The sequence below is a fragment of the Fukomys damarensis genome, unplaced genomic scaffold (genome assembly GCF_012274545.1).
Source record: "Fukomys damarensis isolate Sample0158 unplaced genomic scaffold, DMR_v1.0_HiC HiC_scaffold_15, whole genome shotgun sequence".
NCBI lineage: Eukaryota > Metazoa > Chordata > Mammalia > Rodentia > Bathyergidae > Fukomys > Fukomys damarensis.
The window spans coordinates 62,688,449-62,703,942 of NW_022900927.1; the positions used below are offsets into that span (position 1 = coordinate 62,688,449).

The 15,494-nt window shown below is 49.0% G+C and overlaps 1 protein-coding gene across 6 annotated transcripts in view; it reads left to right on the top strand.

Annotated features, from left to right (window-relative positions):
• The window catches only part of Stab2 (stabilin 2), a 135,497-nt gene that overhangs the window by 34,659 nt on the left and 85,344 nt on the right, over positions 1-15,494 (top strand). For all 6 annotated transcript variants that reach the window (XM_010631342.3, XM_010631344.3, XM_010631338.3 and 3 more), the window contains exons 10-18: positions 1,731-1,864; positions 2,932-3,014; positions 5,619-5,768; positions 7,813-7,956; positions 8,548-8,604; positions 8,756-8,881; positions 12,387-12,440; positions 12,730-12,810; positions 14,395-14,571. In XM_010631342.3, the coding sequence (XP_010629644.1) occupies positions 1,731-1,864; positions 2,932-3,014; positions 5,619-5,768; positions 7,813-7,956; positions 8,548-8,604; positions 8,756-8,881; positions 12,387-12,440; positions 12,730-12,810; positions 14,395-14,571 (1,006 nt within the window). The remainder of the gene's footprint in view (positions 1-1,730; positions 1,865-2,931; positions 3,015-5,618; positions 5,769-7,812; positions 7,957-8,547; positions 8,605-8,755; positions 8,882-12,386; positions 12,441-12,729; positions 12,811-14,394; positions 14,572-15,494) is intronic.

The following is a 15,494-nucleotide window of genomic DNA, read 5'->3' on the forward strand; positions in this document are numbered from 1 at the left end:
ATATATATATAATTTCCCTTTCATGGTCATTTTGACTTGGGGAAGAGCCAGAAGTCACACGTTTCCAGATCCAGTGCATAAGGTGGATGAGGACACAGGGTCATGTTTTTCTGAGCCTGCCCTGCTTTTGGATGGTGGTCGGTAGTAGCATTCACTGTATTTTTTGCCTAATTTTTTGTTACTTTTTAACTATTTTTCAGGTTGTTTTCTTTATTAGTATATGTTTGTAATACACAATGCTCACATTCCCGTCTGGAGCTGGTAGTGTAACAACACATCTTAATTCTTTTTTTTTTTTTAATCTCCTTTCCCTTCCCTGTCTCTTCTGTCCGTATCTTGGTCCCTTTCCCATTTGAAAAAGACCTGCCTGCCTACTTCCTATTATCTACCCTTTAGTGTGCTCTTTATTTATATGTTGGGTCTCTCATATAAGAGAAAGCATGCAACATTCAAGCTTGCGTTCTGATTTATTTCACTTAATATTATGGTCTCAAGGCGCACCCAGTTTCCTTCTTTATGACAGAGTAGGGCTCCATTATGTGTAAACAGCACCTTTCCTTTATCCATTCATCTGTTGATGGACACATAGGCTGCCTCCCGGATTTAGCTACTGCGGATTGTGTAGCTATAAACACGGGTATGCGTGGATCACTGTGATATGATGTCCTTAACCCTTTGGGGAAGATCTTTAGCAGACTAATACCTGGCCAAATAGAATTCCTGGTTTTAGTGCTTTGAGGAATCCCCACACTGAGGCCCACAGTGGCTGTACTGGTTCCACTCCCACCACCAATGGAGCAGGGTCCCTTTGCCCCACAGCCTCCCCAGCATTTGTTATTATTTGATTTCTTCATGATGCTCATTCTCTCTGGGGTAAAATGGGATCTCAGTGCAGTTTTAATTTGCATTTCTTTAGTGGCCAGAGGTGTTGTGCATTTCCGTATTTATCAGCCATTTGTACTTCGGAAGAGAGTCTGTTCATCTCACTGTCCTGTTCTTGTATGGGACCTCCACTTGGAAGCTCTGTTTCTTTTTTTGTCTTTAGTTCTCTGTATAGCGGTACCTCAGTTCAAGAAGCTTAATTCATTCTACAATTTTGGAAAAAATAACCACATCTGTGTTTGTGCAGGAAGGATGACCCCAGCCATGTCTGGCACCTGATGTAGAGTTTGCAAACAAAAACAAAACTTTGACAAATGCTCTTGTTTGCAAACGGAATTGTTCTTCCAGAACTGCCAAGAACAATGGGGCAAGTGTGTCTGAAGTGTAGGGGAGGATTTGGAGGGGGAACAATGTCATGGTGTAGTTTACCGTACTCATTTTCTTCATTTAAACATTCATGGGATATTTCGGTCACCCCCGAATCTTGAGTTCTGCACTTGAACTCATGTTCGTTTCTCTCTTGGCTTTGTCCCTGCTTTCTTCTGGGTATTGCTTCCCCTGTCTATTAAATGAGGCGTTGGAGGTGAACATAGTGTATACTCCTATGATCCCAACACTCAGGAGGCTGAGGCAGGAGGATCTCTGCGAGTTTGAGGCCAGCTAGGGCTACACAATGAGTTCAAGGCCAGTGTGGACCACATAGCAAGCCCTATCTCAAAAAACCAAATATGTAGGTGGGTGTGGGTGTGTTGGGTGGGTGGGTGTGGGTGTGTGTAATGAGGCATTGCACTGTGTGGTCTCAGCATTCAGTGGCTGTGGACCCTGAGTGTGTGGCCCCCTCCCCGCAGGTGCTTTTGCCAGAAAGGCTACGTGGGTGACGGCTTCACGTGCTATGGAGACATCATGCAGAGGCTCCAGGAACTGGACACTGCACCCGGAGGGAAATGGCAAGGAAGGGTGACCTCGTTCATCTCGCTCCTGGGTAGGTACTCAGGGTGCTGCGCAGGGACGCGGCCTCCCTTCCCCCCAAAGGCAGCCTCCTCTGGGGCAGGGCCCCTGCAAGACACTGGCAGTGGGAAGGGCCAGGCAGGTCCAGGGATCCGAGGGGGAAGAGTAGGCGTCCAAGACTTCCAACCTAACATCCATTCGGCCAGTCAACCGAAATCGTAGATAAGTGGTCAACAGAAGCCTTACTATCCCAGATTTATATTTGAATCTATGGGTCACTGAAAATGATTTTGCAGAAAGAACACAAGTAAGGACGTTAGTATCCTGCCTGGTCCATGCTGTGTTCTCTGCATAAATCTGCATGTGTGTCCTCATTCGTATCCCCCTGTGCCCAAGGCATCCCTGGAGTGATGTTTTACCATAGCAACGTGGGCTTGGGGACATCATGCCAGCCTCCCTCTAAGAGCTCTGCCAGATGGCAGCAGACAGGGTCATAGAGGGACCCTCGAACATCCCCCTGGACAGAGGCCGATTGCCCATTCACCCTCCCGTACCAAGTGCTGGCCCACATGGCCTCCTGCGTGAGAACACAGTGCCCAGGCTGAGGGACATAGGCTGAGCGTAATCCACAGGGTCTGGGGCAAAATGAAAACGTCAGCTGCTTCGTTGAAATATCGCGGTTCCAAGTGGTGACAGCGGAGCGTGAGTCCGATGAGGGCCTCTCCAGAGCGGATCCAGGATGGAAGTGGGGGCCGCGGCCTTGCTCGCGAGATGGCCCTAGCTCAGAATGCCAGACTCAGTTAGTGTCAGGGACCTGAGGCGTCAGGGGAACCTGTCCTGTGTGGCCTGCTCATCCGGGTACCTGTGCGGCTAGGGCTGGGGGAGGGCACCTTGCAGGACGCTGCGCAGATAGGCAGGGCCAATGCTTCGCGGTGCCTCATATCCTTAGAGAGCTTCTCGGTGGACGCAGGGCCTGCGAGTAGCAAGCAGACCTGAGCAGGGCTCCGATGGGCGTCCCGACCCACGGCCCTCCCGCAGCCGCGCTCGCCAGCACCTCTGACCTGCCTGCCTCTCCCTTCTCTGCATGTCTCCACTTCTCAGACGGAGCTTATGCCTGGCAGCTGAGCGGCCTGGGACCGTTCACCTTGCTGCTGCCCGCGGAGCAGGAGCCGAGCTCGTTCAATGTGAGTGTTTAGAGCGGCCCCGCACCAGGGCGAATACAAAAGCTTTCCATGCCATGACTTCCTCTGCTTAAAGTGGGAGACTTCTATTCAGATTAAAGCTAGCCAGGCGTGGTGGCGCACACCTGTAATCCCAGCCCTCGGGATGCTGAGGCAGGACGATCCCTGTGAGTTCGAGACCAGCCCGGGCTACACAGTGAGTTCCAGGTCAGTCTCACTACATAGTGAGACCCTGTCTCAAAAAACCAAAAAAGAAATAGATTAAAACTACTGATGTTGCGCTCGGGGAGCTTTTGATAAACGTTCTTTCAGTTTTTAATTGCCACTTGCTACTTGTACAGATGTATGCACCACCGTGTGATACTTTGATACATTCATACAATGCACCAGGACCACATCAGGGTAATTAGCATTTCCACCTCCTTAAGCATTGATCATTTCTTTGCATTGCACAACTTCAAACTCCTCTCCTCTGCTCCTTTATGAAATATATTATAAGTTGTCATCAGCTGTCTTCAGCTCACTGTGCTATAGACCTCTAGGATGTATTTCTCTTGTCTAACTGTATAAGGTGTGCTCGAAATATGTGGCGATGCTTCCACAGAACAAATTTATTACAGTGAAAGACACACTGCTATCGATTCCCCCTCAGAATCCTCCCCCGGCTTCAAATACACACACCCCGTCGTTCCTGCCACTTTCTGAAGCAGCCCTGGGGACCCGCTTTCCTGAGTGTCTTTTACAGGATGTGATCAAGAATACAGGAAATGGGTGTGAAAAAGTACAAGAGTCCATAAGATCCTAATGGGATGATTGTCAATGTGAACTAGGAAGAAAAGGGCTAAAGGTGTAGGGGAAGTGGGAAGGGTAGGGGAAAGGGAATAAGGGTAGAGAAAAAGACTGAGAAAATGAAAAAATGGAAATGAAGTGTTTGTAAATGGGGAGGGGAACAGGGGGTGAAGGGAGGGCAGGGACAAGAGGGAAAAATGAGAACCAAGACCTGGCATGTAGAGGTACAAGATCCCAAGGATGAATGGAACTGTACTGCATACCTAAAATGCACCAATAAACTCAATGAGAGAAAAAAAAAGAACACAGGGAGTGTCACTGCCGAGTGCCATCCGACGGAAAGGCAGACTCACAACTGCGTGCCAGGGCGTCCTCGGCCACCTGATTCACCGGATCTGGCACCGAGTGACTTCTGGCTCTTTAAAAATCAAAATGGCCATGAGAGGGAAGCATTTTCAAATGGACACTTGACCTCAGGGAGCCACCAAGCTAGACACTCAAGAAGGAATTTCCAGAACTGCTTCCAAAAGTGGCAGAATGACAGGATAAGTGTGTCTGAAGTGTGGGGAAGGCTTTGAAGGTGCATTCATGGCAATGTGTCTTTTAGTCTAATAAATTGTCTTTAATGCGAACATTCACCATGCGGTTTAATCCACCTCGTACTTCAGTACCCGCTGCACCACCTCTCTAGCCCTACTTCCCAGTGTCCTCTTGTCTCTAGTGATCGCCACTATATTCTTTACTTCTGTGAAATCAGATCTCTTAGAGTCCACGTGTGAATGAAAAAACACAGAGTTTGATAAACTTCTTTGAGTGAAATGCCCTTATGGGAAGCCTACAGACCACACTGAGTGAATTCTCCAAGGCGGCAGCACCTGTGTAGCCAGCGAGTCCGGCACCAGCGTTCTAGAGGCCCTTCTGTGCCTCCTTCAGTCATTCCCTATCCAGGGTAACCCTGAGGCTCTTATCACATAGCCATGCGATAAATAAGATTTGTATGATCGTTTCCCACTAGAAGAATGGTGTGAATGCCTTAGCTAGGCATTTGTGTCTTTAAAATTGTCAAAAATTGTAGCAGTGGTAGAGGACACAAAAAGAAGAATTCACTCATCGATGTGAGCAGGTGACGCTTGAGAAAATCATCCAGTAGGAACTAAACTTGTGTCCAGGGGAGGAACCCTACTTGGGTGACATCAATGAAGTGGTCCTGTTCAGTGTACTGCAAATAATGGGCTTACTGATTGCTATGCAGTTGGGCTGACTTAACCCAACGAGCGCAGTGGTGACGATTTTTGCCTCATTGCATCAACACCCAGTGAGTTCCAGGCTCGGTCACCCTACAATCCCCACCGCCATTCATGGGCCCCCCCATAAGTAGTCCGCTGGTGACCCTCAGACGTCCTGGTCTCTCTTGTTGGTGGGGGGGAGGTTGTCTCTAGTTGAGTCCCTAAGGTTTGCGCAGAGCTGATGAGAAGCACCTGCTTGCTGAGGGATGACTGGCGGTGCACCGGTGGCAGAGTGTGGATTCGGCCCGGGGACTTCAGAGAGCTTTATGGCTCAGAGGCATCATCAGCCCGCAAAACGTCAACGTGTCTCCTGCCCGTCCTCCTGGGCTCGGGCGGATTCTCCAGTGCCCGCCACCGACTGGTCTTCCCGGCACCACGGCTGTCTGACAATTGCTGCAGCCTCCGCTGACTCAAGAAGAACTCGGGAAAGAGGCCAGAGCGTGCGCCACAAGTGCTCGGCTTTGACGCCCGTGACGCCGGCGGAGGCAGAGGTGTGGGTAGAAAGCTTGTCCCGCTGGCTCTTTGTCCTCAGGTGACGGAGCTGCTGACGGACCCTGAGGCTGCCCGGTACTTTGTGAAGCTCCACATCATAGCCGGGCAGATGAGCACGGAGCAGATGAACAGCGCCAACACCTTCTACACCCTGACCGGGGCGTCCGGGGAGATCTTCAATCAGGACGAGGTAGGGACTTCCCGAGTTTATCTTCCAGGGACCCAAGCTGCACACTGAGCCGGTACTCATAGCCTTCTTGCTCTTTGCATCAGGCGTTTGTGGAAGTTTATGAAGAACTTCTCTCCTTATCTCGTCTTTGTAAAATGTCTTCCATGTTGAATGAAGCAGAAAACAGCACCAGGGCTGGAGAGTAGGGTGGATGGCTCCTAAAGGGGGTTCACGTGTTTGCTGTGAGTCCGGCCTGATTTAGTTTTCAAGGCCACCATCCCTAAGCCCAGTCTTTAGGTTGCTGGCATTGAGCCCTCTTTTCTGGCTTAACATTCTCTCTCTCCCACAGCCTGTAGTTCCAAGTGTTTTTAAATAAGCACAATAACATTCTGTGACTCTACTAAAGTGCAGAGCAACTGGTTAATCCACAAAATGTGCACTGCGGGCGAGGGCTTGGCTGTCACTCCTGTCCAGAGGAAGAGCACTGAACAAAGAAAAGTTCCAGCTTTTATACATTTGATCAAAGCAGGGGAGTTTGCAGGAAAAGGGCAAGGGCAGGCTGCTTTGTAATTTAGCCTTGTAAGAAGATAGAGTCTTACTATGAGTTACATGAGGGGCCAGGGATTTATCTTGTGGTGCCACCACCTGCCTCGCAAGGTCCTGAGCTCGATCCCCAGTAACAAAAAAAAAAAAAAAAAAAAAAAAAAAAAAAAAAAAAAAAAAAAAAAAAAAAAAAAAAAAAAAAAAAAAAAAAAAAAAAAAAAAAAAAAAAAAAAAAAAAAAAAAAAAAAAAAAAAAAAAAAAAAAAAAAAAAAAAAAAAAAAAAAAAAAAAAAAAAAAAAAAAAAAAAAAAAAAAAAAAAAAAAAAAAAAAAAAAAAAAAAAAAAAAAAAAAAAAAAAAAAAAAAAAAAAAAAAAAAAAAAAAAAAAAAAAAAAAAAAAAAAAAAAAAAAAAAAAAAAAAAAAAAAAAAAAAAAAAAAAAAAAAAAAAAAAAAAAAAAAAAAAAAAAAAAAAAAAAAAAAAAAAAAAAAAAAAAAAAAAAAAAAAAAAAAAAAAAAAAAAAAAAAAAAAAAAAAAAAAAAAAAAAAAAAAAAACAATGAATCACATGAGAGCAGAGTGTCATAAACTTTGTTCACAGGACATAGTTGTTAATTTTATCAGAACAAGGAGGTACAGCTACAAGGGAAGGGGGTGGTCTGAGGGGTAGGGGGGCTGCCCAGGACTGGGAAGAGCTTGCTTATCTCCCAGTGTGGCTTCCATTGTGTTTTACCTAGCATCGACAGCTGATAGGCCACTGAGTGCCCTGCCTTGCTGAGCACAGGGTTGCATCTGTGTCTGGGTTATGGAAAACACAACAACCCCATGAGAAGGTCCTATTGTAACCCCCATTCTCCCTGGAGGAAAGTGGGGAGGCCACACAGTAAAGGCCAAAACTGGCATTCAGTGCGAGTCAGCCTGACTCCAAAGCCCACGGCAGTAACTGCTCTGCTGCATCGCAGGTGTGAGGGCAGGTGGGTGTGCAGGCGAATGGTGGAGAGATAATGGACTGATAATAGGTGGACAGATGGAGTGATGTATAGAAGACAGGTATGAAGACGTGGTTTCCTTTCTCATGAGGACCGACATACATTCACTCATTAATTCAAGAAATATTTACCAAGTCTAGAACTTGAAGGAGCCACGTGGGTGGAAAAAGCTTCCGTTACTCATCCAACAGCTCTGTGCCACGTGCCTGCTCTGTGCACCACACCAAGATAAGTGAGCCGTCTACAGGGAACTGAGTGCTTCAGGCTTGTGTAGTTTGCAGTCTGTGGGAGAAGGGCGTCATCAGACCTCATCCAAGTGTCACCGGCTGAGGTCATCAGTGATTGCAACGCTGTCTCATTCGACTGCATTGAACACTTTGGAGGAGAGCCAGGCAGACACCTTCATCTTCCTGTTGAACACAGGACTTACCCAAAACCTCATAACCAGTGGGTGGCAGGTCCCAGGGACTTCTAGTCCAGTGCTTGCTCCTCCCACAACTCCACATTAATTTTGTTTTATCTTTCTTTGGTATGTTAGGACCATCAAATAAAGCTTAAACTTCATAAAGGCAAAAAGAAGGTAAAAATCATAGAGCAGAATATCATGGCTTCCAACGGGCTCATACACATCCTGGACAGAGCCATGGACAAGATAGAACCCACCTTTAAGAGCAACAGAAAGGTGAGACATTTCAGGTAGCAGTGCCACCATCCCGAGCCATCTCCCTTTGTTCTGCGGAGATGCACATCCAGGAAGAAAGTGTTTGCAGCCCCGCAGATTGTCCTTCATTGCATTAGGAGGACCTCAGGCTAAGAGAAGCTGCAATGATTTACCCGTCTTCAACAGACTTCTGAGTATTTCTGCAGCGGGAAAGAAAGACTGTCTCGGGGGGGGCGGCGCTTGAATGTTTTTAAATCTCTTATGGCCACATCAGACAAACCAGCTCAGTGATCCACTGTCATGACATCTTAACCTTCATGCTTTATAGAGAACAGCATATGCTATAGAGAGAACTATCATGATAGAACCATTCTTTCAGACCTATAGGACGATGGCCACAGCTCCTCGGAATACGGAGCAGGTTTCAGCTACTGTTTAATTTACAACATACATTTGCTTAATGGATGGCAGTCAACCAGGTCCTTTTATATGAATCCACAACTACAGTCAGTGTTAGAATTTATACTCCTTTTCTTCATGTTAGGATCTTTATTTCCTGAACCACTTTCTTATATTTTTACTGATTCTTAAAGCAAAAATGTTTCTTTTCAGGAAAGCACAAAGTCGATGCTACAATTAAGACACGAGGAGTTCTACTCTTTGTTCCAGGTTTGTGCCTTTTGTGAACTTCTGGAAAATGTGTATATTGAGTCCTTTGTAAGATTAGCAGAGATGTCGACCATAAATACTTTCTGGAGAATTACTGCAAATATTTGTCTGAAACAGATCACAAGTACAAAGCCTCATTTCTCAAACACAGGTTACCGACTTGATGTATAACTTAGAGATGAGAGGCGCTGCTGGAATGTACACCATTTTTGTTCCAACTAATGAAGCAATAGGCAACATGAACTACAGTGATCCTTTTTACCATTTTTCTACAAAGGTATTGTATCCTGCTTACTCTGATGGTATTGGGTCAGCCTCATTGCCCCAGTCTGTGTCCTGTAGGCGTTCTCCAAACTGGGGTTAGCTAATAAGCAGCACAGGTACCACCACTTGCCTTCCCACAACCAAGGCAGACATCACTAATCAATCACAGTACCCTGGAACTATTCCTAGATGTGGCTTCAGTCTCCTCCATGGAGATCCCAATAACTCTGAAGGGTCAAGGAAATAAAATCTACATATAACCCCAGCAGTGGGTGCTTGATTTGATTTGTCCTGGCTCTTCCAGTACTTCACAGTACTAAAATCAATATTTTAAGTTCCCTGCTCTTCTAGAACCACCTCAAGAATGATAACCAAAGTAGGCCAGCCAGGGCCAGGCTCTAGACTAAACTTTCAAAGGAACAGTTGTTAATTCAAATGCTGCACCTTTTCCTTTATATTGCTCCCATCTCTCTCCGCTGTGGTCCTTTCCTTGTAGACCATAGGCCTTCAGCTATGTCGTGTTCTCCACTGGAAAGGAGATTGTTAGCTCTTTCACACTGGGGCAAAAATAACAGAAACTGCCTGAAAGGTTTCCTCTCCAGAAATAACAGCTCTGACCTAAAGAGAAGGACACTTAACTGTGGAATGTCGTTCACTAGCTTGACAAATGGTAAAATTATATGAAAGCTATAAACTTCCTCCTCTGTCCTGAAGTCAGGTCGCCATCTTGGTGATAAGGCAGGACCTCCTACGGCGCCATCAAGAGGATGTTCACTATACAGAATGCCACAAGGGCAACCGTCCAGGTCTCCTTCCATAACGATTCCCAACCTTCGGTGAGGTTAGAAATCACCTAGGGAGCCTATCAGATGAGCAGGCTCCAGAGCCTCAGCCCAAATATTCTGGTTAGTGAGGCCCCAAAAATTAGACCTACTGCGAAAACACCCATTTTCTCACCCAGAGAGGCCCAGCCTTGCTGTTTGAACTCCTAAAACTTGTTTCCTTTTTTTTTTTTGGTTTCAAGGTTCACATGGATATGGCCTCTTCTAGAATCTTTCTCAATAACTACAGAACCTTTTGCTTTCAGAAAACACGGCTAAAATAAAGCATTTTAACTGGAATAGAACAGAATAAATGAATGGGTGTTTTTCTGTCAGGCACCACTGTTCAGAATGCTGTGCCTGTTCTGCTTTTTGTCTCTCCCGTCGTGGTGCCTGGAGCTGGCTCCTCCAGGCTCTCAGGAGTGGCTTGTGTGTTCCTCTCTCCAGCTCCTTCAGTCAGGCCCAGTGGAAATGTTTACACCACGGAAATCGGCTCCCACACACCACTGCTCCTGGCTCTCAGTCTGGTTTTTCTCAAAGGCAGTGCCTTTTAGCCTGCAAAGATGTGAAGCTTCATGTCTCTGTCCTGAGTTTTCCATTTGTTTGTAGGTCAGGATTAGAATGACCATTTCTGGCCGAGAGCCTATGGGGGTTAAGCTTTCTAAAACTATTGGAGGCTCCTTCTGTCTCCATCCTCCTAATCGCACCCTTTAGCTGCAGGTCAAGGACGGGCCTCGGCTAGAGACAGCAAAGTCCCATCAGCTGTGCCAGTGAAATGGAGATAAACCGGCTTCCCAGCAGAAGGGTTTCTAATTCTGAGTTTGCAGTGTCACGTTCGCCTAACTGTGCACCTCTCCCCCTGATGCACGGTTTCCGTTTGGAAACCATCTGGTCCCTGCTGTCCCTGCAGCTGACCACAAGCCCCGGCTGATGACCTTCACTGCTGAGCTAGACGGAAATAAAAGCAGGGGGAGGGGAGCAGGAGGCTCCCCTTGAGAAAATCGCAGATTCCTCACAAGGAAAATGGGGCCAAGGGCGGTGACTGTACGAAGGCTCAAGGTCATACTAGCAACTTGGAACTTGGAGTCTGTTTGTTTGTTTGTTTGTTTCTTTTCACCTAGAACTCCAGGAGGAAGCAAGTGCCATAAGGGAGAGAAGGCAGGACACCCTGGGCTCTGGGCCAACAGCCCCTGGATGCCTGTACTGTCCTTTGAGCTAGACAGAGCTGGTGGCCCCAAGCCAGATAAGGCTCCATGCATGCAGGGAAAAATTGTTTTGCAGGGAAAAATTGAGACTGGGAGGGTTGAGTGACTTGCTCAGAAGCAGAGCTGGGATTCGAACTCAGGTTTTTGAGATCAGGCTCATTGATTTTCCCAGAATACCTCCCCTTTGTAATTTTTTGGCCCGAAATTTATGAAGAGCCTACTGTGTGCCCTGGGCTGTGCTGGTGGGGATGAGGTGGTAATGAACCCAGCAGACCCCACCTCTGCTTTCCTGGAGTTTGCTGTCCAGTCCGGCTCACTCTTCTCAGCACGCCAGCTGTAATAGCTCTGCTCCTGCCTGTGGCCCGCACTCCTGTGTGCCGAGGAGCCGCTGGAAGGAGAGGCGTCACCTGCAGTGCTGGCCCCTGGTGTCAAGCCCAGCCTGCCTGACAGCTGCCCTGCCCTGTGTACCGTGCTAGAGCCCCAGCCGTGTGCCTGCCGTCTTGTTCGTCCTGCACACCAGGATGCTTCGTGGGGAATAGGCCAGAACAGTAGGCGTAAGCCAAGGCTGCACCAGACCAGCCAGGCTGCACTCACAGGAAAGTCCCCAGCTCGGACCAAGGCAGACGCAGAGGGGAGGGAGGGGACCCAGCTTCAACAGGCTTTCAGTTAGCCCAGATCCCTGTATCTGTGCCCTGTCAATGTCCTGGAAGTTCCTGGGATCTTGGTTTGTTCACCTTCCCAAGCCAGAGCCACTGGGCTGTGCGAATAGCAGAATTTGGGGGCCAGGAAGCCTGGGCCTCAGCAAGGCGCATGCGGGCATCCGCAGGAGGTCACGGCAGCCACTGCCTTGGTCCCAGAGCGTGGCCCCTGCTCCTGACTCTGTGGCTTCCCGCCAGGGTGCCCCACAGGGACTGTGCACCCTGCCTATGGGTCCCTCCGTGGGCTCTAGGGCCTTCTTTTTTCTCCACAGCTGCTTCAGTTCTCTGTGGTGAGAAAAACTCAAAAATGAATTCTGTGCAAGAGAAAGGCAGTCACGATCCCCATGGCCACGAATTCCTAAGTGGCCACTCTGCAGCCCAGTGGAGTGAGTGACAGAGGACCGGAAAGGGAGGGCCGTCCGGAAAGAGTGCGACCCAGAGGCCATGCGAGGTGTCAGACTCTGCTTCAGGCTCTTCGCCTGAGTTAGCTCTGTGACCTGGGTCTGTCCTTGAAAGTCGTGTCATTTCTCATAAAATAAGTTGGCAGTGGCCCCTGCCTCACACGCAGGGCTGTGGGGAGAATTACAGGAAATGTGCGTGCTATGCTCCCGGCCCAGGGCACATTCGGCAACCGTGAGCTGTGTGGGGCAGGGGTGATTTTTCTCACCCTGGGCTTCCCAGCAAAGATGCTGTGAGCCATTTATCTTTGTGGTTAAGCGTTCAAAGTCACTCAAGGGCTAAGGGAGGAAGTCAGTGTTTTCTTTGTTGCCTAAAGTCTTTCGGTTTCTTTGCAGAGCATCTGGACGATTCAGGAAGTCCTCAAATATCACATTGTCCCATTGACCCAGGTAAACCCTTTGCCCACCACTGCTTCCCTTGCTTCCGAGATAACTGGCCCTGGTCTGGAATCCCAGGGACTGAGGGTGGCGCATGTGGGACGTTTGTTCTCTATCAGCGGCTCTGAGCGAGCCCTCAGATGGAACAGTGAATCTGTTATCAAAGAAATCCTCCCAGCCACGGCATGCAAAGCTCCCATGACGTATCTCGTAAACTTAGCGGATTTTCTTGCAGTAAGGACTAAAACATCAGGGCTGTCTGTGCTGCTCCAATGTCTCCATTGTACCCCTGTCATCACAGCTGGAAGTGGCCACCCTCGTCTCTATGCAGCAGGTCATGACCATGGCCAACGAGGTCATAGAGTTCAACATCACCAGCAATGTGAGTGAGGTTGAGGTCATGGGGTCGCGGGGTCGCGGGGTCGCTGGGTCACAGGCTCGCTGGGTCGAGGTTCTGTGTGTGCTCTGGTGCCTCTGCCCTTTCGAAGCAGCTTTCCCACCTTTTCACTTGTCACTCAGTGCTGTCGGCAAATGTCACTCAGCAGCTGCAAGCTGCTGTCCGCACCAGATGTCAGGGGTAAGCAGCAAAAAAGGCAGACTTGTATCCCAGCAGCAAAGACAGACTTTAACGAACTCACTATGGGGTCAGCAAATACACAATTACAGTTCAATGAGCAGCAGCTCCAGGAAGCTCAGGGAACTGTGAGCCAGACAGCAGGAGTCTGAGAACAGCTGCAGTCAGAGACCCTGGGAAGGTGGTGTCACTCTCACCGTGCTTGGAGGATGAGTAGAGAGAACTTGGCAGAGAAGAACAGAACAGAGCCCCTGGTAGAAGAGAGAGCATGTGCAAAGGCCCTGAGTAGAGGGGAGATGACTCAATTACAAAACCCAAAGAACACAGTGTTACTCAGCTAACGCTCCGGGTGGTAACATCCAGTATCATAGAGACATTGTCTCCTCTTAACTCAATACTGATGGTCACAGTGATGATCTCCTCTCCACAAGTATCTCCTGAGTGCTGTGTGCCAGGCGCTGTTCTAGGTCCTGATGACTGATCAGTGAACAGACCAGCCAAAACCCCTGGCTGCGTGGAACTTCACTCTAACAAATACGGACGGAGCTAGAGAGTAAAGAAGTGAAATAAGGAAAACACATCACAGTCAGAGGGAAGTAAGGAGAAAAGCAGCAAAGCAGGCAGGGTTAGAAAGCGGGGATGGGACTGACACTCTAGATAAAGTGCCAAGAAATCTTCACGAGGAAGAAAACATCTGAGGTGGGACTGGAAGGATGGGGGGCGGTGGTGTGACGGTCCCGGGACAGAGGAGAGTACGGGCACGGGGCGGGGGTCGTGCACGAGCTTCCCGAGGAACCGCATCGGGTGTGGGCTGAACCGGGCCGAGCGACAGGAGGGGAGGGGAGGGCAGCGCGGGGAGGAGCGGGCAGCGGGGAGCTCAGCTCACAAGCGTGGCCTCGGAAGTCAGAGCAAGGACACCGCTCTAACTCCAAGTGCCGTGAGTGGCCGTGGGAGGGTTGTAGGCGGAGGGACGATGGGAGACACTTGCACGCCGGGAGATGACTAGAGGTCTGACCGCAGCAGTCCAGAAAGGGGGGACAATGACTCAGGCCAGAGCAGTGCAAGGCCACGGCGATAGGACTGTGAGCGTGTTTCAAAAGCAGACTTCCGTACCACAAGGGGTGCAATGACTTTCCAGCAACTGCACCTCAGGGCTGGAACGTTTTCACCTCCTTCCCGGCCCAGGACCTGCAAGGCCCCTTGTGCCAGCCAGGACGTCCCTGCCCGGCATCCTCAGGAGCTCGCCTCCCAGACTCGGCTGGTGGCAGGCGCCCTGCGGGCAGCTAGTCCAGTCCACACGCTGGGCCTTTCAGGGACGTCTCTCCTCTCACAGCTGCACGGGTCTCGCCCCTCCCGTAGCCCAGAGGTAAAGGTGTCACTTCTTCCTCCCAGGGACAGATTCTGGTAAACGGTGTGGCCGTGGAAGACACTGAGATCACTACCAAGACTGGGCTCATTTACACGCTGACGGGAGGTCTCGTACCTCCCTCCTTCCTCCGGTACCTGAGCGGAAACAAGCCCGGAGACGTGCGCAACCGCTGCAATGGCATCAGGCGTGAAATGAGGCTGGTAAGAAGCGAGCAGAATGTACAGATGGGGCCCCAGAGGGCCACTCGCTCCGGCCAGGTCGAGTCCCGTTCCTCCCAGACCTGAGAGCTGGCGTGGAGCGTGGAGACCACCCTGACTCATCCTCACCTCACTATTGTACCTGCAAAGACCCACCTTCCAAGCAAGGGTGCAACCTGAGGCTTCAGGGCGCAGACTGTTAGAAAGATGCCATCAAACCCCGGCACGGGAGCCGGATGAGAGATTTCCCCATGGGACTTAGGATCGGTCCCTTACCTCTCCCTGGCCCAGCCTGCTCCAGGCCCGTAGCTCTGCTTGTCGTAAGAAAGACTTAAAATCAAACAGCTTCATAGGTAGAAATATTGCTCCACTAAACCATCCATTTCTCCGTAGTCCTTTTCCAACACCGGACTTCCTGTTTCCCTGTGAGATTCTGTGCCCTCTGATGGCCTTTTCTGTTCCCACAGCAACTTTGTGGGGCTCTGGCAATTTTCATCAAAGCACCCTAAATTCCAAAAGTATTCTGCGTGCCATCTTTAAGTTTCCTTGGGAACCACAACCCTAAAATTGTGACCATCATAGAGATTGTTCTCAGGATATCTTTGGAGCGTGAGCTCTAGATATGAGGGGAAATGGCCTGGTTTTATTTCATCTTGGTGAAGACTAGAAATAGCTAGCTAAGCACCAGCCCAAGACTGCGGTGGACTTTCTGACTTACAAGTTCTTAATTGATGTAGTGATTCTGCTATATTTTAGGCTGTTGAGCATAATTTGGGTCCATCAAATGCCATTTGGGGAGTTTTGTCTCATTTCGACTGCTCCTTTTTTAAGAGATCTAGAAATAGGGTCACTTTCCTCACCGCCCCCAGCAGTGATGTATGTTGGGTTCATTCTTTAGAAATGCGCCGGTAGAGACACCTCCCAGC